Below are 26,808 nucleotides of genomic sequence, written 5' to 3'. Positions count from 1 at the left end.
GGGGGGAGGGCGTTGTGCGCGCATGCGCACTGGGGGATCGCACATTGCATTATGGGTGCGGCATGCCCAAACACGACTCCCCCGCGCTCCCCCCACTTGTGGCACGCGAGCCAAAAAAGGTTCGCTATTGCTGCTCTAAGGTCTGGGTGCAAATCTCAAGGCTAGCAAATATAAGTGGGATAGGCAATATTAGGATGGTAATGTAAAATAGGAGAAGGTATGAATAGCATTCCTGATCCCAATTCAAGATCATGTAGACCAGGCATGTCACACTCAAGGCCCCGTGGGCCAAATTCAACCCACAGGGTGCTTAGATCTGCCCCGCGGGGCCGCCTTGGAAACAGTGTGTGGCCCTGGAAACAGTGTGTGGCCCACCCGAGCTCCGTTTTCAGCAGCCACAGCCTCCTCCAACCCTCCACCAGCGAAAACGGAGCTTGGGAGTGCTGTGCAATGGCCTCCTGCAACCCTCTGACAGTTGTCAGAGCGATCGGGCCGCCACAGGCGCCCCTGACATGAGTGACATCAAGCTGGCCATGTCCCCCATTGCCCCTCCCCCCGAGGTCAAACACAACCCTGATGCAGCTCTCATTGAAATTGAGTTTGACACCCTTGATGTAGACCTTTTAGTTCTGGGTTGCAAAATTCTGGACAACTCCTAGATGGCAGCAAAGAGCAACAAATCCATTTCTCTGCTCTCACGTAGTGGTGGTCCAGATTTCTGCAGTGTAAATTTGGAAACGGGATGCAAAAGGTTTCCTGAGAGACAATCAGGACCTTGAGACATCGTCAAGAGAAGTCATCCTCCTGAGTCATGCGTTGAGCATGGCAGCTATCTAAATTAATTAATTTAAAAAATAATAAAGTCACATCTATTGTTACAGAATGGCTCACTTACTGCTGTTCTTCAACAAACTGCTTCCGCATATCCGGGGTGTACTGAGGAGCTGCTGCACGCATTCCAAGGAAGGGACTTTGTCCCATATATGGCATCCCCGCTGTCGGCATCGCACCAAGAGGCATGCCACCCTGTGAACCAAATGAGCAGTTCAATCTATATATACAAAAACAGCTTTGTGTGTGCATGTACGTTCCAGCATAACTCTGGAACGCCTTGAGCAATTTCAACCAAACTTGGTACACAGATGACTTACCCTCTGGAAACAAATATTGTGGAGTTAAGATACCCCTAACAACCCTTGGGGGGGGGGGTTGTTGTGTTAAGATACAGCCTGTTGTGCCTTAAAATGGCTTCTACTGTACAGTTCAGTGGAGTTGCCATGGTAATGGCTTCACAGTACTCCACAAGGGGGCTCCCTCTGGTATGGGGGGAAATCCAACATTAGAAATTACATTTGGTCCGGACATTTCCCCCCTATAAATAAATATCTGGATAACAACATGTTATCGGCTAATATTAAATAACAAAGAAGAGAGACAAGGAGATAAATGCATGGTAAATGACCCAGCAAACTGGATCTCAAGAGATTCAAAATGTATGTGAGCTTTCTTATAATGAGATCTCACCGTCTGCAAATACATGCCCATTATTTAGAATAGAATAGCAGAATTTGAAGGGACCTTGAAGTTCTTCTAGTCCAACCCCCAATTTGTCCATGTTATTTGACGCGTAAAAATTATATAAATTATGGACAGTCCTGGACTTACAGCTTATCCGTTTAGTGACCATTTGAAGTTGTGATGTGATCCACTTAACAACTGTGGCAGAACAGGGCGTAAAATGAGGCACAAGTCGCTTAGCAACCTGTCTTGCTTAGGAACAAAAATCTGGGGCTCAATTGTGGTCGTACGCCAAGGACTACCTGTATTAAAACAGAAAAAGTTGCAAATATGGTACACCACCCTGTGAGGTGTATGTTTACGTTGGATGGAACTCTTTCATCTCTATTTCACTGACAGGTTCCATCAGACCAGGCAGGGAGGCTTTCTTACGCATATTAAAGAATTTTGACTGGGGGAATTCTCTGCCATTGCTCCATCTTATGCAACATCTTGCTTTTGGAAGTGAGGGATGCCCCCATTGCCCTAGCTTTTCAGAAGAGCATTAAGACCTGGCTCTGTGGTGTGGTGGCCTAGAGGTGGAGCTCTCGCTTCACAATCAGGAGCCTGTGAGTTCGATCCTAGGTAGAGGCAGATATTTCTCTCTCTGGGCACACTGAGAATATATCTGCTGAAAACAAACCTCCGCACTGGCAACAAGAAGGGCATCTGGCCAGTAAACACTCAGCTCCATTCAGTTGCCCAGACCGCAAGGGATTATGGGGTCGTTAAAAGAGGCATATGATTAAGACTTGGCTCTGCCAACAGGTCTGGGGGAATCTAAGCGTATCATGCAACCCTGGAGGTGGTTGGTGGGTTGAAGGTGGTTTTAACTTTGCATCTGTTCTTTTTAACTGTTTCAATTTTGAGGGGACCTTGGTATTCTCTAAGCTTTGTTGTTTCCTTTTAGATGTTTCATTACCCAAACTAGGTAACATCATCAATGCACTGAGGATGTTACCTAGCTGGGTAATGAAAGGTCTACAAGAAAACAGCCAAGCTCAGAGAGCACCAAGGATCCCTCATTTCAACCCTGAGGTACAAGTACTAGTAGTCCTTGATTTACTACCACAATTGAGGCCAAAATTTACATTGCTGAGAAATTTGTTCAGTGTGCTTTGCCCTGTTTGATGACTTTTCTTGCCATAGTTGTTAAGAGAACCACTGCGGTTGTTGAGTTAGTAACATGGTTGTTAAGTGAATCTGACTTCCCATTGACTTTGCTTTCCAGAAAGTTGCGTGACTCCAGGACACGGCAACTGTCATAAATATGAACCAGTTGCCAGGCATCCGCATGTAAATCACACGACCACGGGGGACGCTGCAACGGTCATAAGTGTGAAAAATGGTCTTAAGACACTTTTTTCCATGCCGTTGTAACTTTGAACGGTCACTGTTGGGGTCCAGCAGGATCCAGTTGAGCTGCTGATGGACTCGGATAGCAAGGGTGTCAGGGGTAAATTGAGCCCTGTAATTAACGAGGTATGATTCGTGGCATTTCCTTGAAGCATACTTCTTAAATAAGCAAAATAAACCCGAGATATATTCTAAGAAAAACATTTTATTGTAAAGAAAGTAAAAACAAAACTTACTAGCTAAATGATTACATTTTGGTAGAGTTCCTGCCTACCACCTTGGCAGGCGAACAAAAGAAGCAAAGAAAGAATGTGGAATGTGTGACATGCGCAGTGAAGCTTAGAGATAAGAGTCAGTTCATTCTACCGTATAACTCAGAATGTAAGCACAGCTGGCAAACCAAATAAACGCAGTGACAGAGGGATCATTTGAGTCTGTCCTGGACGATGTGGAGGACCCTGTGCAGGGTTCAGACTCAGAGCAGGCACCAGAGAGGCTGGTTGGCCACCAGGAGGCGCCTGAGGCATGGAGCAGTGGGGAGGATCAAAGGCAGTTTGTCCCTGATGCTAGATTAAGAAGGGCTGAGAAACGGAAGCAGCAACTCCGTAGGCAGACTCACAGAAAATGATTAGCATAGGTGGTTGTGGATTGGCCCCTCCCAAGAGAGCTTATAGGTGAGACGTTGGGAGGGGACATTTGCAGGAAACAACCGTTCAAATTAGCAGTGAAGAAAGTCTATGTATTCTAGTCGTGTCTGCCCGTTGGGACTATCTGGGTGTTTTTCTTGAACGTGAGTGGTCTGGGCCCTCAGCCAAAGGATTTGTTATCGCAGCAAATTAAATAGTGGCAAACAGCCAAGCCTGTGTTCTGGTTTATTCACAGGTGTGGAGAGGGGGGGGGGTCAGAACAGGTCACTAAATGAGCTGTTGCAAGCCGAGGATGCCTGCATTCTCCTTTATCAGTGCTTCAGTTTTGTTTTCCACTATGGCTTATATGAGACTTTCTCATTTTTATTTGTCAACCGCCTAGAGTCACACAAGGTGGGTGTAGAAATTGGACGAATAGAATATAATCCCTGATACAGATTGAAACCAGACAGATTGAAATCGCCCCAGCACGTACCTGCACAGTCATCGTTCCTGGAGGCATCTGAGAACCGTAATTCATCCCCATCATGCCTTGCATATTAGGCTGCATGACAGGCATCATGGAGAAGCTCTGCTGTTGCATTGGAATCATCCCTACACCGAGACATTAAAAACCGGTTAAGACTGCTATGCCATCAACTCCACCACTCGACACAAGAGGGGAAGAACAGGTACACCTATTAGCTACAGCCGGGATGGAGAACCTATGCACATGTGCCACAGGTGGCACGCAGAGCCCTCTCTGTGAGCACACGAGCCGTCGCTTCAGCTCAGCTCCACTGCACGTGCGCCTCCCACCGGCCAGCTGATTTTCGGGTCTCTGCTGTGCATGCGCGGGGCGCGCCCTCCCCCACAGCCCGTTTCTGATTCCAGGCGGCTTCAGGGAGGCCTGCTAGGCCCAAAACAAGGCGCAGGGAGGGGGATGCGGCACGGCCCATTTTTGGTCCCGGGACGCTTCAGGGAGGCCTGTTAGGCCCAAAATGGGGTGTGTGTGTGGGGGGGTGTCGCACAGGCCACCACAGGTGCAAATGATGTCGAACTGGCCATGCTCAACCTAGCCACACCTCTCCCCCAGGTCAAACACAACTCCTGGCCCTCCTCCTCAGGCAAAATATTTTCTTGGCAGGAGAGTTGAAAGCGGCGCCAAATTCTTATATTATTTAATTTGCAATAATGATCTGGCTGGACAGCAAGCCTCCTAATCCAAAAGACTAACCGACCCTACATCAAGCAGCGAGTTGGAAGTAAATGACCTCTCAGGATGCTTCCAAGGATTTTATCAATTATTGCTGTTAGTTGCCAAGTCGTGTCCGACCCATCGCGACCCCATGGACAACGTTCCTCCAGGCCTTCCTGTCCTCTACCATCCTCTGGAGTCCATTGAAGCTCCCACCTACTGCTTCGGTGACTCCATCCAGCCACCTCATTCTCTGTCATCCCCTTCTTCTTCTTTTGCCCTCCGTCTTTCCCAGCATGAGGCTCTTCTCCAGGGAGTCTTTCTTCCTTCTCATTAGGTGGCCAAAGTATTTGAGTCTCCTCTTCAGGATCTGGCCTTCTAAAGAGCAGTCAGGGTGGATCTCCTCTAGGACTGACCGGTTGGATTGCCTTGCAGTCCGAGGGACTCAATGCAGGAGTCTTCTCCAGCACCAGAGTTCAAAGGCCTCCATTCTTTGGCGCTCAGCCTTTCTTATGGTCCAACCTTCACAGCCACCCATTGCAACTGGGAATTTTATCAATACTGACTTTAAATCTTTGAAACAAGAGTTAGCATTAATGAGGGGTCCTTGGTGCTCTCTAAGCCTGGCTGCTTTCTTGCAGATGTCTATGGAGATTCTCTGTCATCCAGGTCATGGTTGTCCTGGTGCTTTTTCAAGAGGCAACTGGACTTTCTTGTTTTTCTTTGAAGACATTTTGCTTCTCATTCGAGAAGCTTCTGTCCCTTTGGGACAACCATGACCTGGTTGACAGAGAATCTCCATAGATCTGCAGAGAAGACTGTAAAGTGCTATGGGACAGTATGTACTGTATTTTTCGGGGTATAAGACGCATCAAGGTTTTGAAGAGGCAATTTTTTAAAAAAGTAGGTAGGTAGATAGAGGGATAGAGAGAGAGAAAGAGAGAGAGAGAGAGAGAAATACAGTAGGTAGGTAGGTAGGTAGGGAGAGAGAGTAGGTAGGTAGGTAGATGTTTCCAGGTGTTTTTATCCATGTGCTGGAGAAGGAAATCCCTGACAATCTGCAGCACCTAAGACTTTGTTTCTGCTGACACAGCACTTGATCAATCTAATTCTCATCAATCACTCTAACTCAGGAGTGTCCAAACTTGGCAACTTTAAGACTTGTGGACTTCAACTCCCAGAATTCCCCAGCCAGCAGAGCTGGAAGTTGAAGTCCACAAGTCTTAAAGTTGCCAAGTTTGGACACCCCTGCTCTAACTAAAGAGCTTTCCCAAAGGGAAAAAAATGTTTTTGTACTCTGCAAACCTTCCAAAAAAGGAAAACGGACCCGTTTGGGTTTTTGTTTTTCTTTTAAAAAAAGGGCATGTATAGAGTGCTACTTGGGGGGGGGGGGGAGGTGAGAAAAAAAACGGCTCTTTTTTTGTGTGAAAACGGGCTCGTTTTTTGTCAAAAAAAGGGTATGCATAGCATTTAGGAGGCTTATAGGGTGCTCCTGGGGGCTGGGAGGGGGTAAAATTGAGCAAAAAAACAGCCCGTTTTTCGCTCATTTCTGCCCTCCCCAGCCCCCAGGAGCACTCTGGAAGCCTCCTAAAGGCTCTGCACGGCCATCTTGGTGAAGGGGGCAGGTTTGCAGGAGGCACAAAATGCTGCATTCCGTGTATAAGACGCACCCAGATTTTCAGCCTCTTTTACTCCGAAAAATACAGTAAGTCTAAATGCTATTGCTATAGATGCCTAATTTAAGATACCACATTTTTCTTGTTTCAAGTGCAGTACCCTTTCCCGTTTTACCTACCTTGAGGGCCAAGGCCACCAGGGAAAACAAAGCTGAAACGAGAAGAGGACAAGGGGGGGAAAAAAACATCAGTATGTCATTTAAAAGTCCTTAGCATAGATGGGTGCCCCCAGAAAGCAGGGGAGAGATTCCATTAGTTACTATGCGCCAGGTCAATGAAAAAAAAAACTATGCTAAGCATTTTTTCAGATGGTCAAAAACACCAAAAGACAATATAGAATTTGTTTTTAAACATTTATAACACTTAAGAATGTCCCTGTAATAAAAGGGCGGAAAAGAAAGAAATACAGGTAGTCCTCCACTTATGACCACAATTCAGCCCAAAATTTCTGTTCTTAAGAGAGGGACAAATGTTAAGTGAGTTTTGCCCCATTTTATGACCGCTCTTGCCACAATTGTTAAGTGAATCACTGCAGTTGTTAAATTAATTACGGGGTTGTTAAGTGAACCTGGCTCTCCCCACTGACTGCTTGTCAGAAGGCCGCAAAAGGGGGTCACGTGACCCTGGGACATTGCAACCGTCATAAATATGAGTCAGTTGCAAAGTGTCTGGATTTTGATCACCTAATCACGGGGGTGTTACAATACTCATTATGAAAATTGGTTATAAGTCATGTTTCTCAGTGCCGTTGTAACTTCGAACAGTCACTAAATGAACTGTTGTAAGTTGAGGACTACCTGTACAAAAAAATACAAGGAAAGAAAAAGAAAGGTAAAGTTAAGAAATATATGACTTCTGACCTTCTTTTCAACAGATAATTGGAGTATTATTGTCCTTCCTCTCTCTTAAGTGCTTTACAAATCCCCCCATTTAGGCCACATCTTTATTACCGTAATCTTAGAACAGAACAGAATAATAGAGTGGAATGGGACCTTGTGGTCATCTACACCATTTTTGACAATTGACAGTCCAGTCTCTTCTTGAAAGCTTCCAGTGATGAAGCTCCCACAACTTCTGAAGGCAACTTCTGTTCCATTGGTTGATTGTTCTCACTGTCAGAAAATTTCACCTTATTTCTAGGGTGAATCTCTCCTTGATCAGTTTCCATCCATTATTCCTTGTCTGGCCTTCAGGTGCTTTGGAGAATAGCTTGACCCCCTCCTCTCTGTGGCAGCCCCTCAAATACTGGAAAACTGCAATCATGTCTCCCCTGGTCCTTCTCTTCACTACACCAGCCATGTCAACCGTTCGTCGTATGTTTTAGCCTCCAGTCCCCTTATCACCCTGGCTGCTCTTCTTTGCATTCTTTCTAGTGTCTCAACATCTTTTTTATAGCGTGGTGACCAAAACTGGATGCCGTATTCTAGGTGTGGTCTTACTAAGGTTTTATAGAGTTGTATTAGTACCTCACATGATCTTGATTGAATCCCTGTTAATACAATTTAGGATTGCATTGGCTTTTTTGTCTGCTACCACACATTGCTGGCTCATATTTAATAGATTGTCTGCTAAGACTCCAAGGTCCCTCTCACAGTCACTGCTATGAAGCCTGGTTTCTCCCAATCTTCATATTCTCTTAATTGCTTCAATGATCAAGGCACAATGTTCAGGATGGTTTCTTTACGAGTAACCAGGGATGTACATTGTGTTAAAGTACTTGTGTTACTCTGACCTAGCATAACATGCGAATCCAAGCATTAGATGTATGGTCAACTACACTTTATGGCTTAAGTGTTTCAAGTTTCAAACAGCTGCCAAAAAAGCCAACACAGTTCTAAGCTGCATCAACAGAGGGAGAGAATCAAGATCACGTGAAGTGTTAATACCACTTTATAAGGCCTTGGAAAGGCCACACCTGGAATACGGCATTCAGTTTTGGTCACCATGATGTGAAAAAGATGTGGAGACTCTAGAAAGAGTGCAGAGAAGAGCAACCAAGATGATTAGGGGACTGGAGGCTAAAAAATATGAGGAACAGTTGCAGGAACTGGGTAGGTCTAGTTTAATGAAAAGAAGGACTAGGGGAGACATGATAGCAGTCTTCCAATATCTCAGGGGTTGCCACAAAGAAGAGGGAGTCAAGCTATTCTCCAAGGCACCTGAGGGCAGGACAAGAAGCAATGGGTGGAAACTAATCAAGGAGAGAAGTAAGGAGAAATTTCCTGACAGAACAATGAATCAGTGGAACAACTTGCCTCCAGAAGTTGTGAATGCTCCACTGGAAGTTTTTAAGAAGAGATTAGATAACAATTTGTCTGAAATGGTATATGGTTTCATGCAGGGGGTTGGACTAGAAGACCTCCAGGGAACCTTCCAACTCTGTTATTCTATTCTAAGTCTGCCAAGTCGTATGGCTTAATTAAAAAAAAAACATGCTTTAAACAAGGCACAGAGTGCATTATGAATCCTTCCCATCTGTGACTCAGTCCATTGATGTAAAATAATTCCATCTGCTTCCTTTTAAACCTTAAAGGCCATATTTCTGACCGTGTGCAATCTAATCCAAGTCATTATTCAACTACGGAGTTTACCGGGCATTAACATCAGTTCCAAATATTAATGAATGCTGAGTCATTGGGTTAGCTATCATAGTTTTATATACAGAGTCCTGGAAAGTGTAATAGGAAAAGTTGGGAAAGAAAAACTTTTGCTCTTGTTGTGGCCCAGCAGCGGCCGGCTGAGTTGTTGGTGGACTCTGACAGCTCAGACCATTATGGGGCTGCTCTGGAGGATGAGGGGGGACTCTGGAGGGTGTTTGGAGTCAGAGCAGGAACTAGAGAGGCCTGTTGGCTACCGGGTGGCATCTGAGTCAGGGAGCAGTGAGGAGGAACAGAGGGAGGTTGTCCCTGATGTCTGTGTACGTAGAGCTGCGAGGAGAAGGGAGCAGCTGTGGAGAAGACATCATAGAAGGAAATAGGGACAACTGGCTACGATTGTGGCCCCTCGGAAAGAGTTTATAGGTGGAGCGACAGGAGGGGAATCTTTACAGGAAACAACAGTCCATTTTACTAGCCGTTGAGAAAGCATTAAGTCTAATCTTGGTTTCTTGAAGATAGCGTTCTAGGCTCCTAGCCAAGGGGTGGTTTTATCTCTGTAATTAGTCGTGGCAGATAGCCAAGCCTGTGTCTGCATATTCATTGGAATCACCTGTTATTTTTCCCCAGGGTGGGGTGGGGGATACCTGGAATATTGGAAAACATATGCACGTTCATACATGTTTTCCCATTTGTTTTCTTAATACGGTTTTTCCAGGTTTTTACAAGATGAACCAAAGCCAATAGGACTACACCTAGAATACTGCATCCACTTTTGGTCACCACTCTATAAAAAAGATGTTGAGACTCTAGAAAAAGTGCAGAGAAGAGCAATTATTCTCAGATTAGCAGTGGCGGATTAAGGCTCACTGGTGCCCTAAGCACTGACAAATCTTGGTGCCCCCCTCCTTTGTACATACTGTACAAATCTTCATTGTTTTTTTTTCTTTCTTTCTCAATGTTGTGGTGGCCCCTTTGGGCCTGGTGCCATAAGGACGTGCTTAATGGTTAATACACCACTGACAATTAGGGGACTGGAGACTAAAGCATACAAAGAACGGTTGCAGGAACTGGGCATGGCTAGTCCAGTGAAGAGAAGGACCAGGGGAGACATGAAAGCAGTCTTCCAATATCTGAGGGGCTGCCACAGAGAGGAGAGGGTCAAGCTATTTTCCAAAGCACCCAAAGGCCAGACAAGGAATAATGGATGGAAACAGATCAAGGAGAGATTCAACCTAGAAATAAGGAAAATTTTTCTGACAGTGAGAGCAATCAACCCATGGAACAGAAGTTGCCTTTGGAAATTGTGGGAGCTTCATCACTGGAAGCTGTCAAGAAGAGACTGGACTTTTTGTCAGAAATGGTGTAAGGTCTCCTGCTTGGGCGGGGGTTGGACTAGATGACCTACAAGGTCCCTTCCAACTTTGTTAATCTGAATGGAAGGATTACAATGTTATCCAGGCAATTAATACCTTTTTAAATCTCTCCTTAGAATGAATGGTTGCTGGCCCCGAAATAAGTAAGCAGTATATTTCACAACAGCTGAATGAATAATAACAAATTCTACGACAACATGCAGCTTTTTAAAGAAGACAGGAAAAACATTCAGTTCATCAGCTGTAATTGCAAATAACGTCCCAATGAAAATGCTGTCAGTCTCAATTCTGGCTCTTTAAAGACAGAAAAATATTGGAAGAAATAAAAAGTAGTCCAATACTTTTTAAGCATACAAATGAACTGAACAAGCCAAAGAAATATTAATGAAGGCAAAGTTCACTCCTGTAATGTTGCGATTTAAAAACTAGACTAACGCTTGCCAAGAGGTTTAATATCATAATGTATTTGTTTTATCCCAATTCCCTGTATTTTATAATATACAGGAGATGTGAACAAAATGTGGCTGTTAGATACGCTTTTCTGCTGAGGTGGGAACAGCCTGTCAGACCTGGAAGCCATCTTTTAACGTTTGGCCTTCAGGCCTGCCACATTTTCTACTGTGGGAAAATGGGAAGCGGCATTATACAGAGCGTGGGTGATATGTAGCCATAACAACATTCCTTTCTCAGAGAGTCAAGGTCATCTTGCCCTGCACCTTGAGTGATGTGACTTGGGAGGTAGCTCCAGTTTTGGACGGTGCCTGATTGGGCCATGTGGGTGCCGGGCAGGGGTTGAACTTTCGTTTGGGTGGGGAAAACCTGGAAGTTTTCGGATTTGGGTTTTCCCAAATGTGCCAATATGACACCTCTAATAAAATGGAACTTTGAGGGACCTCAAGCCTCGGAGTCTTCTTTCGTTGGGGGTGTTACTTGGAACCCTGACACTGCCATTTGTTTCTTTCCACAATAGCAAAACAAGTGCCTCACAAATCCCCAAGGAACAAGACTCGTCTGCTGTTTCTCTTTGACGATCGGTCTGCTGATCTCTCTCTCTCTATTTTTTTAATTAACAAAAAATACTGTACATTGACAAGTATTGACCGAAAAAACCCATACAAAAATATTTTTCTTTCTTTCTTGAAAAAAGAAATAGCGTTATGTTAGTCAACACCAGGTATACATCGTGCAGGGGGGGGGGGGGGAATGATTGGTTAATTCGTTTTTGTCATTGGATAGGAGGGGGAAAATGTGTCGAGTATAATTAAAAAGACTGAAAGGCGAGAAAGTCAAAGGCATAAACTGCTTCCTCTCTAGATCCGAGTTTATTCACTGTTAGGAGAAACCAGACATCTGAATCTAGGCTACTTATTGATTGCTTTGTCACGAGATGATGAGCATGCAATATCGAAAATAGCTTCTCTTTTTTTTTTTAAGTTCAAGGGCAGATAGATGTTCTCTATGATTGTTCTGGACCATGGCCAGGAAAGGAGCTCCCATTATTGTAGTAATAATTCAACAATCTCTCCAGATCGGCCTCTCTCAGCTTGGGACTCTCAAACTTTGGTGGACTACAATTCCCATAGAGCCCAGGAAACGATGGGTCTTTAATCCAGGAGAACAAGATGGCAGAACTGGTGGCGCATTGGTTAGAGTGCAGTATTACAGGTTGATTCTGCCCACAGCCAGCCGTTTGATCCTGAAGGACTCAAGTGTCAATCCTGAAGCTAACCTGACCGAAGCCATTTGTGACCGCTTCAGTGTTGCCACATTGGAGCTAAGGGATAGGGAAGGGGGATTTGAGATAGAGGGGAATCTGTAGCCAAAACAAAATATTTTCTCTTGGAAACCAAGGACATTCTCACACCTGGGTGGAGGAAGGAGGAGTGATGCTATCCGGCTGCCAGTCTGCACCGTGACTGGACCATGTGACTGATTGTTTTGAGAAAGTAGAAAAACTTTTACTTTTCATTAGGTGAAAACTGAAGGAGACTTCCGAGTCTGTTTTCACCAGATCTGTGACAATAACATAATTCCAATAAAAGTATTCTTTGAGGAATCTACCTGCCTCGGAGTTTTGCTTGCTATGGATATATTACTTGGAACCCTGATGTAATGAAATGCCATAATATATAATTTACTTTGAATTTAGCATGCTTCACATAAAAAGGAGGTAATAATAGTTATACTCAATGAATGTTTTACAATCATAATAATTGTATATCTATAAATTTGATTGATGATATGAATAAGGGAATGTGCTGAAATGAGTAAGTTGACATATGAAATTAGAGAACAAGAAGATAAACAATTTTAATATCGGATATGAGATTTACCTTATCTGTGGTTAGATTAAAAAAAATACACATGGAATTGAAAATTATTAGAGAACGTTACCAAAAATGAATCAGAATAGGGTATAAAAATATTTTATTATTGGATATATTGAAGATGATGTAATGAACCACGACAATATAAATGAACCCATATTTAGAATATTTCGTTTAAAATGAGGAAATAATAGTGAAAGTCAAATAAATGAAGTACTGTAACAATGTACATAAACATATTTGATTGACAATATGTGACTTTATATAAAGTTTAAGTGATGACTATGGAAAGGATGCACAAAAACCTTGTAACCAACGGACATACTGTACGTAATGGAAGATGTTTTTATGATATGTTTTTGTCTGTCTGTGTTTAAAAATAAAAAACTTTTTTTTATTAAAAAAAAGATCGATTCAGCCTTCCATCCTTCTGAGGTTGGTAAAATGAGGACCCAGATTGTTGGGGGCAAAATGCTGACTCTGTCAACCGCTTAGAGAGGGTTGTAAAAGCACTATGAAGCGGTATATAAGTCTAAGTGCTATTCTGCAGTTGGTCCAGAATGCGGCCGCGCGGGTGATTATGGGGAGTACTAGGTACTCCCATGTGACACCTCTCCTGCGCGAGCTGCACTGGCTTCCTGTGGTCTATCGGGTGCGTTTCAAGGTCTTGATTACGATCTTTAAAGCGCTCCATGGCTCAGGACCTAGTTACCTGCGGGATCGTATTCTGCCCCATACATCCCTGTGACCCATCCGCTCGCACAGAGAGGGACTTCTCCAGGTGCCGTCCACCAGACAGTGCCGGGGGGCGGCGCCTAGGAGCAGAGCCTTCTCTGTGGCGGGCCCAGCCCTGTGGAATGACCTCCCTCCGGATATTAGGACCACCACTGACCTCCGCTCCTTCCGTATAAAGCTCAAGACCCACCTATTCCAAATAGCTGGCCTGGCTCAACCATAACTGCATAACGCTCCTGACGGGTTTTTTAATTCGGTAATTTTATTTAATGGGATTTTAAATTGTGTTTTTTAATTGTCTTCACTTATTAGTCTACCTCCTCCATGCACATGTAGATGCCTTTGTTTTTTATGTATGTATGTTGTCTCTATCTGTATTTTATTTGTTTTGATTGTACGCCGCCCCGAGTCCTTCGGGAGAGGGTTGCGGCTAATCAAATAAATTATTATTATTATTATTATTATTATTATTATTATTATTATTATTATTATTATTATTATTATTATTATTATTATTATTATTATTATTATTGCTATTAGGTCAAGGAAGACTGCGCTAAACCAATGTAGACCTAAACCAAGATTTCATGGCATCTCCGGGTTTTGGAACATCCTTCTTGGATTGTGCGAAATGTCACTGCCTGTCTTTTTTGAACCGACCAGTCACTTTTCCCATTTAAGTTTCACAAGGACAAATTGCAGAATTATATTCATGGATGTTCTTTCACGAATGAAGGCGAATATGCGTGTCCCAGGATAAGGTTGCAGGATCCAATCTGGGTTGGTCACTGGGACCGGGTGTTTTGTCTTCCCAGCTTTCGGACTCATGCTAGAGCTCATCTTCAAGGAACGTCTGGTCCCGGAGATCAACCCAGATTAGATGGACGTTCTTTGTTCAACTGGCTAGTAATCTTGAATAATATTCCAACCATACACTGCATAATAATCAGCATCACAAAAATTTACGACTGCTGTAAGTGATTTATTACGAGCTTTGAGGGAAGGCGGGATTGGACAACTCTAAGAACATTTCTTACGTTACAGAAGCTCCCCAAGTGGTCACTTCTTAGTGGCCATTGGTTCTTTTCCACAGAAAGGATTACAAAGTCTTCAACCGTGGAGTCTTAAACGTAGTCTTTGACTTACAACCATTTGTTTAGTGATCGTCTGAGGTTACAACAGCACTGAAAAAAAGTGACTTATGACTGCTTTTCATACCTATGACTATTGCAGCATCCCTGTGGTCACGTAACCAAAATTCAGAAGATTGACAACTGGCCTGTATTTATGACGGTTGCAGCGATCACCTTTTGCAACTTTGCGATAAGCAAACTCAATGGAGAAACCAGATTCATTTAGGAACTGACTTAATTGCTAAGCAAGACTTATTAAATGAGTGACACTCATTTTACAATCTTTGCTGCCACAGTTGTTAAGCGAATCACTGCTACTGTTAAGTGAATCATGCAGTCATTAAGCAAATCTGGCTTCCCCCATTTGATTTTGCTTGTCAGAAGCCAGCTGGGAAGCTTACAGATTGTGATCGTATGACCCCAAGACACTTCAACTGTCATAAATACATGCCAGTTGCCAAATTTTGATTACCGTATTTTTCGGAGTATAAGACGCACATTTCCCCCTCAAAAACGAGGCTGAAAATCTGGGTGCGTCTTATATACTGAATACAGCATTTTTTGCCTCCTGAAACCCCACCCCCTTTGCAAAAATGGATGTGCATAGCCTTTAGGAGGCTTACAGAGTACTCCTGGAGGCTGGGGAGGGCAAAAATGAGCGAAAAAGAGGCCGTTTTTGCCCCCCCCCCAGCCCGCAGAAGCACTCTATAAGCTTCCTAAAGGCTATGCATGACCTTTTTTGGACAAAAAAACGGGACATTTTGGGGAGGTATGCAGAGTGCAAAAACTTTTTTTTTCATTTCAAAATCTTCAAAATCTTGGTGTGTTTTATACTCTGGTGCGTCTTATACTCTGGTGCGTCTTATACTCCGGTGCGTCTTATACTCCGAAAAATGCGGTGTGTGACCAAGTAGATGCTGAAACAATTATAAATGTGAAAACTGGTCATAAGCCATTTTTTTTCAGTGCCGTTGTAACTCCAAATAGTCACTAAACTTGTGGTTTGGCCGCTTAAAGATGTAGAGACTTCAACTGCTGGCTGGGGAATTCCGGGAGTTGAAGTCTTCACATCTTCATGTTGCTGAGCTGAAAAACATGGATCTCGCCCCACATATACACCTACAGTGCTCCAATTAATAGCTGTTCATTCTAGGAGCAAAGGCTCAAATATCTCTGGAGCGCATCAGGTTGGGTAAATTTGATCTATCCGTACAACAGATCTAATTCAGAATACAAAAGAGCAGAAGTTAATAGCTACCTGGGCAGGTGGGTGGCTTGATTAATCATACCAAGCCTACAACAGAGGCCAACCCATCTGATTTTAGAGTTCATATCTGCATATTAGAGTTAAATTCCCCCTATTGATATCTGAATAAGACTACGATGCTGATGGTGACCACAGCAAGGAAAAGGAGAGAAGTAATCCACAAAAGGTAGCGTCACACAACCCAGCCTGGCCTTACTCATTGCCATTTAATGAGGGAAGGAAAGAAAGGAAAAATCATTAAACATAGATGTCTTTCTAAAGAAGGGGTGACTTATTTATAAGAGCTTATGGAGAAAAAGGAAGAACATTTATTAATTACGTGCAACGTTCAAGAAAAAAAGATAATTGTCAGGGTTCCAAATAGCATCCAAAATAAAATAAGGATCCGAGGCAAGAGATTCCTCAAAGTTCCAATTTATTAAGCGAGCCATGTTGGCACATCTGGGAAAACCCGAATCTGAAAGCTTCCAGGTTTTCCCACCCAGTTGAAAGTTCAAGATTCTGCCCCAAACACCCCCAAGTTCATCATATGCTCCCATCTTTCACTACCACGAAGACAGATTCCACCCATCCAGTTACGGCCAGGTGCAGAGACAAAGATGACCTTGACTTTCTAAGAAGAATGTTATTATGGCTACACGTCACCCAACTCCACATAATCCCCCCTCTCATTTTCCCACAATATTAAGTAGACAGTAGAAAGTGTGGCAGGCCTGAAACCTAAAAAGAAAAGATGGCTTGCAGGTCTGATTGTAATGCCAAACTATTATTTTTCTGATGCTAAAGGTCCTACAAAAATTAGACACCAATCTGCAAGTATTATGCTTAATTAAAACCGATAACTCTTTACAGATATAACCGCCTGCAATGTCATTTTAGGAAGAATGGGTACTTTTAAAAAGCCCTGGATCTGCCTGTCATCTATTTCACTGTAGTAAAAGGAAATGAATATTCATTAATCAAACGCTCCAAAGCTTATCTGCCCACAAAACCTTTTATTAGCTTATTCATATCCTAGCACATCAGTAGAGTAGGCTGAAATTTCAAAAGGATTTTGATGAGAAGTAAAAAATTAATTCAGAAGATTTTAACGATGGACAGGACTACAGTATTGTTTTTTAAGGAGAAAATGGATCAGTAATCCTAGCAATTTGAAATACTGTTCACTGTTACTTTCGCCAATACAGGCAGTTCCCCAGCTAAAAATCTTGAGCTCCTTATACCAACAACGGTGAAAGTTCTGACGATAAGCTATGCCGCGCAATTGTTGGAACTTTTTATTTTTTTTACTTTTTAAAAGCATTTTTTACTACCTATTCACCCGAACGGATAGTAAAAAAATGCTTTAAAAAGTTTTTTAAAAGTTCCGACAATCAGCTGTGCAACGATCAGCTGTGCCTGATTGACTGTGAAGTTCCTGCTTGTTGCAGGGGCCATTTTGTGTGAAGTCCAGCTGCTTTTACATTGTGTGTGAGTCAGTTGTGCAGCTTTTGTGTTATTTTTGTGTAAAGTGTGATAGTTGGTTTTTGAGTTCTCCGTGACTCTGTGAGGCTCCTACTTGTTGCAGGGGACGTTTTATGTGGTCCAGCTGCTTTTACATTATTTGTGAGTCAGTTGTGCATCCACACCCACCCGGTCACATGACCACCAAGCCACACCCAGCCGGTCACATGACTACCAAGCCCCACAGAACCGGTAGGGAATTTTGTTTTGAATTTCACTACTGTCTCAACCCTATACAAGTAGTCCTTGACTTACAAACATTTGTTTAGTGACTGTTCAAAGTGATAACAGCGTTGAAAAAAGTGACTTATGACCGTTTTTTTTTACACTTGTGACTGTTGGAGCCTCCTCGTGGTCACATGATCAAAATTCATTTGCTTGGAAACTGGCATGCACTTATGACAGTTGCACTGTCCCGGAGGGTCACGTGATCACCAGCTTTTCTTCCAACTTGTTGGAAGGCAATGGGGGTAAGCTGGATTCACTTCACAACCACAAGATTCGCTGCAATAACAGCTGCAACGATTTCTTTAACAATTGGGGGGGGGGGAAAGGTTGCGAAATCAGGCACAGCTCACTTAACAATGACTTAGTAACAGTAATTTTGGTCCCAAGTGCAGTCATAATTTGAGCACTACCTGTACAGTTCTTTATCATTCAATCTCTTAATAGTACATTATTGAGGGGGGTAGAGTGTGTGTGACCATTGGGCGTGATTAGTACTTGAATGGGAAATCACCAGGAAATTTTTATTTATTTATGTCCTGCCTTTATTGTTTTCATATGTAACTCAAGGTGACAAACACACACAATATTACTCCCTCCTCCTTCTATTTTCCCCAACAACCCTGTGTGATGAATTGGGTTGAGAGCAGGGGTGAAATTCAGCAGGTTCTGACAGGTTCTAGAGAACTGGTAGCAGAAATTTTGAGTAATTCAGAGAATCGGCAAATACCAGCACAGGCTGGCCCCAGAATGGGGTGGGAATGGAGATTTTGCAGTATCCTTGCCCTGCCACGCCCACCAAGTCACACCCACAGAATTGGTAGTAAAAAAAAATTGAATTTCACCCCTGGTTGAGAGTGAGTGACTGGCTTAAAGTCACCCAGCTGGCTTTCATCCCTAAGGTGGAACTAGAACTCACAGGCTCCTGGCTTGTAGCCTGGTGCCTTCACCACTCAATCAAACTAGCCTCAGAGTTAAAGGCTGAAATCATTGTTTTTTCAAACTCGGCAACTTCAAGATATGTGGATTTCACCAGTTCTCAGAATTCCTCAGGCAATGTGCTGGCTAGGGAATTTTGGGAGTTGAAGTCCGAACTTCTTAAAGTTGCCAGAATATGAAAAACACTGGGCTAGACCTAGAAATAAACAAACACACATACACACACAATCCTGGAGGCAGGTAATGGCAAACCACTTCCTTTGTGTTGACAAAAAACACAATGTATGTATGTGTTCCTGTACTCACCACAAATTGAACTCAATTCAAGGTGTGTATGTGTGTGTGTGTCTGTGTCTGTGTCACTTTACCTGTATTATTATAAAGATTTGAAATACTCGTTTCCTTTGTAAAATACGTTGGAGAAAGAAGGAAGAAACATATACCATTTTCATCATAAAACAATCTCTATTATTGAAAAGCGATCTATGAGGCTAAAGGACATTAAAATGTATTTAGCATTATGTCTGGGCTGAGAGTTTAAACTCTAGTTCTGATATCAATTTATTAGGAAATCAGGAAACATCAGCCCGGTGTAGGAAATACAGGAGTAAACAAATGATTTCCCCCCTAATAAGACACATATGAAATTAACTGAGAAACGACTGTTTGAACCAGATATTTAATTAAGCATCAGTAACTGGAAATTAATGTATTGCAATGTATAGCTGTGAAAGTTGGACCATAAAAAAGGCTGAGCGCCAAAGAATGGAGGCCGTTGAACTCTGGTGCTGGAGAAGTCCCTTGGACTAACAAGACGATCCAACCGGTCAGTCCTAGAGGAGATCCACCCTGACTGCTCTTTAGAAGGCCAGATCCTGAAGAGGAAACTCAAATGCTTTGGCCACCTAATGAGAAGGAGGGACTCCCTGGAGAAGAGCCTCATGCTGGGAAAGATGGAGGGCAAAAGAAGAAGAAGGGGACGACAGAGAATGAGGTGGCTGGATGGAGTCACCGAAGCAGAAGGCGTGAGTTTAAATGGACTCCGGGGATGGTAGAGGACAGGAAGGCCTGGAGGAACATTGTCTATGGGGTTGCGATGAGTCGGACACGACTTCGCAACTAACAACAACAAATTGGAAGTTTCATAACCATTTCAAACTCTTGGCTCAGTCCTGATACTATTTAGTGGAGACTGTAAAATAGAGAGCTTCCCATCATTTACAATATACTCTTCCAATTAAAAAATGATACTAGAAGTGAGGGAAAGAATCTAATCTATTCCCTAACAGTATAAAATATGAAGAGAAGTATTTTAATTTAGTCTCTCTGTGTACATCTTATATACACACATATACACTATATTAATTTATTTAAAACATTTATAATTGCCCATCTTCTAACAAACTCTGAGTGGTTCTCAATCAAAAGTTAAAACAACATACAAATGACATCTAAACTAAAAAAAACCTAAACAGATTAAAAATTAAAATTAAAAACAATAAAAAACTGGCACCTGGTCAAACTTCTAATTTTATATATAATTGGTGTAAAGAAATTGCTTACATAATTTAATATCAATTATTACTTCTGTGTGTGTGTGTGTATATATATATATATATATATATATTTGATCAAGGAAAACTATTTACATTTTTCAGTTATTTTATTGGTTGTTATCTACTTTCTATGTGTGTGTTTATTAATATATACCAATCCATAACTGAAAGTGCAAATATCTACCTATTCTGAATGCATTTATCTAAACCTATACTGTATGTATGTATGTATGTAGAGAGAGAAGGAGGGAGATTCAATAGATTACGAAAAAGTGAGTGGGAGAGGGAGGGAGGTTATACTATATATTTTTATGACATTTTTAATTGATGTTAGCCAGCAAGAGGGATGAATTTGGAACAGGCAGCCATATACAGGTAGTCCTCAAATTTTGGCATACTGCAAGGGTCCTAAGTGTGAAAAATGGTTATAAGGCACTTTTTCCAGTGCTGTAATTTCCAAAGGTCACTAAACAAATGGTTGTAAACCAAGGACCACCTATAAATTAAATAACCACCTCCAATAAACATTCATAGGAATGGGATTTTATATATACCAGTTTTCAGTGCGTTCAAAAAATGCTCAATTAGTGTGCCTGCATGTATGCATTTATACATCACATAAATACCCACCTACCCATGTGTGTGTGCAAATTGTCTGTGTTTATGGTTACATGTTTTAAAGGTGTTTTTTTTTTGCTCTTGTTAGTTAGACAAGAACCTGAAATGGTTGGCAGTATAAACACTCCTACACATTCCTCTGTGGTGGTTGGGGGGGAGAGGGGATGGATTTTGTGCATGAATGCATTCAGAAAAATGCTCAGCCAGTATATGACAATGAAACCCCTGCTGCATTTTTATAAGTCCACCCAGCGTGCAGGTGTTCACACACCCACTACTGTATAGTAGTGCAACTGGATACAGACATACAGGATACCAATAAAGGAGAATATTTGTAGATCAGGGTTGAAATAAGGGGTGCTTGCAGCTCTCTGAGCTTGGCTATTTTCTTGCAGATGTTTCATTAACCAAACTAGGTGATGTCATCAGTGCTGGTCAACTAGTCATCATCAGCTAGCACTGATGATGTTACCTAGTTTGGTAATGAAACGTCTGCAAGAAAACAACCAAACTCCAGGACCCTCATAGCTTTTATGAAATGGATTGGCAATATTCCGGTATTTAAGGGACTGCCACAAAGAAAAGGAGTCCAACTTATTTTCTAAAAATTGTCCTTTCCTCTACATGTTTTCCCCCTCTTTTGAGAGATCTGGCCTAGTTTGGGAATTGTACGTGAGCAGTGGGTTAGACTAGAAGACCTCCAGGGTCCCTTCCAGTTCTATTCTGATTGATTGACCCCTCATTTCAACCCTGAGGTACAAATATTCTACTTTAATGGCATCATACTGTATATGTATGTATGCAGACTCAGTACAGGTAATCCTCCACTTACAAAAGTTCATTTTTTCATTTCAAAGTTGCAAGGGCACCAGAAAAAAAGGACTTATGACTTTTTTTCACATGTACGACCACTGCAGCATTCCCTACAGTCACATGATTTACATTCGGATGCTTGACAACTGACTCACATTTATGACGGATTGCAGTACCCCAAGAGTCACCGGATCCCCTTTTGCAGCCTTCCGACAAGCAAAGTCAAATGGGACAGCATGATTCATTTAAAAACCAGATTATTACCGGGTCAGCTGCAGCGATTCACTTAACAAGTGCAGCAAGGAAGGTTGTAAAACGGGGCAGAACTCAAGACTTCACAAACGCTTCACTGAGCAACTTAAATTTTGGCCTCAATTGTGGATCCTAAGTTGAAGACGTAACGGACACAGTGGCTCAGTGGCTAAGACGCTGAGCTTGTCGATCAGAAAGGTCCGCAGTTTGGCAGTTCGAATCCCTAGCGCCGCGTAACGGAGTGAGATCCTGTTACCTGTCCCGGCTTCTGCTAACCTAGTAGTTCGAAAGCACGTAAAATATGCAAGTAGAAAAATAGGGACCACCTTTGGTGGGAAGGGAACAGCGTTCCATGTGGCTTCGGCATTGAGTCATGCTGGCCACATGACCACGGAGACATCTTCGGACAGCGCTGGCTCTTCGGCTTTGAGACAGAGATGAGCACCGCCCCCCTAGAGTCAGGAACTACTAGCGCATATGTGCCAGGAGAGCCTTTACCTTTAAGTCGAACACTGAACTGTAGTGAAGTGGGCAGTGTGGATGTGGACCCCTGGCACACTTGGCTGGACTTATGATCCAAAATCAGATCTATATATGGACAGGTACAGTATAGGTGATACCTTGCTCAGTAGTAGTAACTGTGAAAGGGATCTTGGAGTCCTAGTGGACAACCATTTAAATATGAGCCAGCAGTGTGCAGCAGCTGCCAAAAAAGCCAACACAGTTCTAGGCTGCATCAACAGAGGGATAGAATCAAGATCACGTGAAGTGTTAATACTACTTTATAATGCCTTGGTAAGGCCACACTTGGAATACTGCATTCAGTTCTGGTCACCACGATGTAGAAAAGATGTGGAGACTCTAGAAAGAGTGCAGAGAAGAGCAACAAAGATGATTAGGGGACTGGAGACTAAAACATATGAAGAACGGTTGCAGGAACTGGGTATGTTTAGCTTAAGAGAAAGAAGGACTAGGGGAGACATGATAGCAGTCTTCCAATATCTCAGAGGTTGCCACAAAGAAGAGGGAGTCAAACTATTCTCCAAAGCACCTGAGGGTAGAACAAGAAGCAATGGGTGGAAACTAATCAAGGAGAGAAGCAACTTAGAACTGAGGAGAAATTTCCTGACAGTGAGAACAATTAATCAGTGGAACAGCTTGCCTCCAGAAGTTGTGAATGCCCCAACACTGGAAGTCTTTAAGAAGATGTTGGATAGCTATTTGTCTGAAACAGTATAGGGTTTCCTGCCTAGGCAGGGGGTTGGACTAGAAGACCTCCAAGATCCCTTCCAACTATTGTATTGTATTGTATTGTATTGTATTGTATTGTATTGTATTGTATTGTATTGTATTGTATTGTATTGTATTGTATTGTATTGTATATATGAATTTTACCTGCAAGAGAAACTCCAACCCTTGTAGGAACCAGGCGGATTTCTTGACGTGTCCTGGAGAGCCACTGCAACCCATCGGGCGAGCAAGGCCACGAGTGGATCGACACCCACCCACCCAACGGATCCCACTTCGAATAACAGGGAGGGGCGGACCTGGGCCTCGCCAGGTGTAGACCCCCACCCACCCACCCACCCACGCGCGTGTCACCGCCGACCCCCGCATTCTCAGCCTGCTTGCCATTCTCCCCATCCCAAAAGCGGACGAGACACGCCGCACACACGGGACACCATGGAGCCCCTCACGACCCTCTTGAGGGACCCTCCCCTCCCTCCCTCTCTTTGCCCGTCCAGAAGGGATGGCTACCTGGCGGGTCCGGGGCTTCTCGCGGCTGCTGCGGTGGCTGCTCCGGCGCCGCCCGACGCTGCGTTGGGCATCCCCGGCGGTCCGGCCGCGACGCTGGACACACCGGCGGGGGCGGCTCCGGCTCCCAGCCCCGCCGGCCGCAGCGCCATCTTGCCGCCGCCGCCTCCGCCTCCTGTCAGCTGGGCCGCCGCCTCCGCCACTTCCGGGGCCGAGCCGGCGCTGGCTGGCTGTCTCTGTCGTAAGGGCGAGCAGGCTTGGAGTTGGGTGTTTGCTGGAGGGTTTGACTCCGCTCTTCGGTCTCTGGAGGCCGGCGGGGTGGAGCCTCTGGGAGCCCTTGAGGCCATCTAGGCCACCCCTCTGGTCAGGGCGGCAGGAAGGACCGCTGACTGAGGCAACCATCCCTGGCGTTAAAAGAACGGTTGCAGGTGGAAAAGGACTCCTCATGCCATCGTCCCTGTCACATGAAAGGGACTCTTTTTTTTAAAAAAAAGCTTTTTAAAATTTATTTTCATATCAGTAAACACCAGATTATTAACGGATCAACTGTAGCGATTCACTTAACAAGTGTGGCAAGGAAGGTCGTAAAACGGGGTAGAACTCAAGACTTCACAAACGCCTCACTGAGCGACGTAGGTTTGGGGCTCCGTTGTGACTCAGGCAAGCATCCCTGGCGCTAAAAGGATTGCAGGTGGAAAGGGACTCCCCATGCCATCGTCCCTGGCTCAGAAAGGGACTTTAAAAAAAAAGGCTTGTTTATTTATTTTTATTTTCATATCAGTAACAACCAGATTATTAATGGATCAACTGCAGCGATAAAGTGTGGCAAGGAAGGTTGTAAAGCGGGGCAGAACTCAAGACTTCACAAACGCCTCACAGCAACATAAATGTTGGGTTCCATTGTGGGTCCTAAGTCGAAGATGTAAGGTGGCTCGGTGGCTAAGACGCTGAGCTTGTCAATCAGAAAGGTCATCAGTTCAAATCCCTAGCATTGCATCTCTGGAGGCTGGTGGGGTAGAGCCTCCAGGAGCCCTCGTGGTCATCTAGCCCACACCTCTGGTCCGGGCCGCAGGAAGGACCGCTGACTGAGGCAACCATCCCTGCCGCTAAAAGGATTGCAGATGGAAAAGGACTCCCCATGCCATCGTCCCCGGCACAGAAAGGGACTCCCTCTTTTTTGAAAAGTTTTTTTTAATTTTCATATAAGTATCCACAAGTATACCATTGCATCTTAATAAACACTATTGTGTGTTATCCATTATTATATCCATTCTTCTCACTACCCACAATACCTCTCATTTGCTGCTTTCCGTACACCATATTACAGTAGTGGCCAAAATTGTGGAAATCTTTTCAGAAAAGTGTACAGTATTTTTGAGGTTTGATGACTAATAACACCACTTTTTTGCAGGGAGTACCACCATAAAAGTACATATCAATAGGATTGAATTGACTGCAAGTTAAGTTCGTTTTAGGAGACTCCATCCAAGTGGGAAAATATAAATAGACCCCGTAGTTTTGACATTCATCTACCTTGGAACAGTATTTCCCATCTCTGCTTCCCTCCTTAAGTACCCAAATTTAAAAACAAGAGAAATCTAGCAAGGACAGAGATATGAAAGGTTAATCTTGTAACAAATCTTATGCTTAAAACTAGAATGTATGGCAATTCCAGCTGAAAATTAGGATGGTGGGAACCCATGACGAAACTATAAAACATCCCAATGTTTTACACAACTTAATCTCAATGTTGCACATAAACACAGACCAAAATGCAAACTAATATTTTAACAACACAACCACTTGGACCGAGGTTATTGACAAGAATATGGTTTTAGGCTTTATAATCTCAAAGATCCAACAGTTGTCAGTGAATTATTGTGGAATTTATTTTATTTTTTTATTTTATTTTTTGCAAACCAGTGGGATTACCTATTAAACTGTGGTATTCAAAAACCAAGTTTGATGGTACCTTTTCAGGCTAAGAAATTTTTCAAAAAGGATGAAAATTTCTGCTCTTTAATAAAATGAATCTGAAAAGATGCTACCAGACTCCTCTAACTTTTGCTAACTATCTGAATTCTTAAAGGAGGTCTTTTCCATCTTCTTTCCATTGATTTTAATCCACTCCTCAGGTAATAAGGATGCAAAAAATGACTGCTACAATCATGCCTTATCGTTATATACCAGGGGTGTCCAAACTTGGGAACTTTAAGACTTGTGGACTTCAACTCCCAGAATTCCCCAGCCAGCATGGCTGGCTGGGGAATTCTGGGAGTTGAAGTCCACAAGTCTTAAAGTTCCCAAGTTTGGACACCCCTGGTATATACAGTCAGGTCCAGAAATATTGGGACATCGACACAATTCTAACATCTTTGGCTCTATGCACCACCACAATGGAGTTGGAATGAAACAAACACAATGTGCTTTAACTGCAGACTGTCAGCTTTGAGGGTATGTACATCCAACTCAGGTGAACAGTGTAGGACTTACAGCAGTTTGCATATGTGCCTCCCACTTGTTAAGGGACCAAAAGTAATGGGACAATTGGCTTCTCAGCTGTTCCATGGCCAGGTGTCTGATATTCCCTCATTACCCCAATTACAATGTGCAGATAAAAGGCCCAGAGTTCATTTCAAGTGTGCTATTTGCATTTGGAAGCTGTTGCTGTCAACTCTCAAGATGAGATCCAAAGAGCTGTCACTATCAGTGAAGCAAGTCATCATTAGGCTGAAGAACCAAAACAAACCCATCAGAGAGATAGCAAGCACATTAGGCATGGCCAAAACAACTGTTTGGAACATTCTCAAAAAGAAGGAACGCACCGGTGAGCTCAGCAACACCAAAAGACCCGGGAGACTACGGAAAACAACTGTGGTGGATGACCGAAGAATTCTTTCCCTGGTGAAGCAAACACCCTTCACAACAGTTGGCCAGATCAAGAACACTCTCCAGGATGTAGGTGTATGTGTGTCAAAGTCAACAATCAAGAGAAGACTTCACCAGAGTGAATACAGAGGGTTCACCACAAGATGTAAACCATTGGTGAGCCTCAAAAACAGGAAGGCCAGATTAGAGTTTGCCAAACAACATCTAACAAAGCCTTCACAATTCTGGAACAAGATCCTATGGACAGATGAGACCAAGATCAACTTGTACCAGAATGATGGGAAGAGAAGAGTATGGAGAAGGAAAGGAACTGCTCATGATCCTAAGCATACCACCTCATCAGTGAAGCATGGTGGTGGTAGTGTCATGGCGTGGGCATGTATGGCTGCCAATGGAACTGGTTCTCTTGTATT

At 43.3% G+C, this 26,808-nt stretch overlaps 2 protein-coding genes across 7 annotated transcripts in view; both read right to left on the bottom strand.

The window, feature by feature from the left end:
• SYNRG (synergin gamma) overlaps window positions 1–23,758 on the bottom strand; it is a 103,863-nt gene extending 80,105 nt beyond the window's left edge. For 4 of the 6 annotated variants that reach the window (XM_081945373.1, XM_081945375.1, XM_081945376.1 and 1 more), the window contains exons 1-4: window positions 23,510–23,757; window positions 6,533–6,564; window positions 4,036–4,154; window positions 896–1,026 (exon numbers count right to left, since the gene is read on the bottom strand). In XM_081945373.1, the coding sequence (XP_081801499.1) occupies window positions 896–1,026; window positions 4,036–4,154; window positions 6,533–6,564; window positions 23,510–23,658 (431 nt within the window). In that variant the 5' untranslated portion in view covers window positions 23,659–23,757. Of the gene's footprint in view, window positions 1–895; window positions 1,027–4,035; window positions 4,155–6,532; window positions 6,565–23,509 lie in introns of all 6 variants that reach the window. The other 2 variants (XM_081945374.1, XM_081945377.1) reach the window with 1 other exon arrangement.
• Window positions 1–26,808, bottom strand: part of DDX52 (DExD-box helicase 52) — a 201,857-nt gene that overhangs the window by 138,738 nt on the left and 36,311 nt on the right. The window lies entirely within an intron of this gene.

The sequence above is a fragment of the Natrix helvetica genome (genome assembly GCF_964273705.1).
Source record: "Natrix helvetica genome assembly, chromosome: 2".
Taxonomy (NCBI): Eukaryota; Metazoa; Chordata; class Lepidosauria; order Squamata; family Natricidae; genus Natrix; species Natrix helvetica.
Note: the sequence above shows the minus strand (reverse complement) of the source record. Positions and strands in the feature narration are given on the sequence as shown.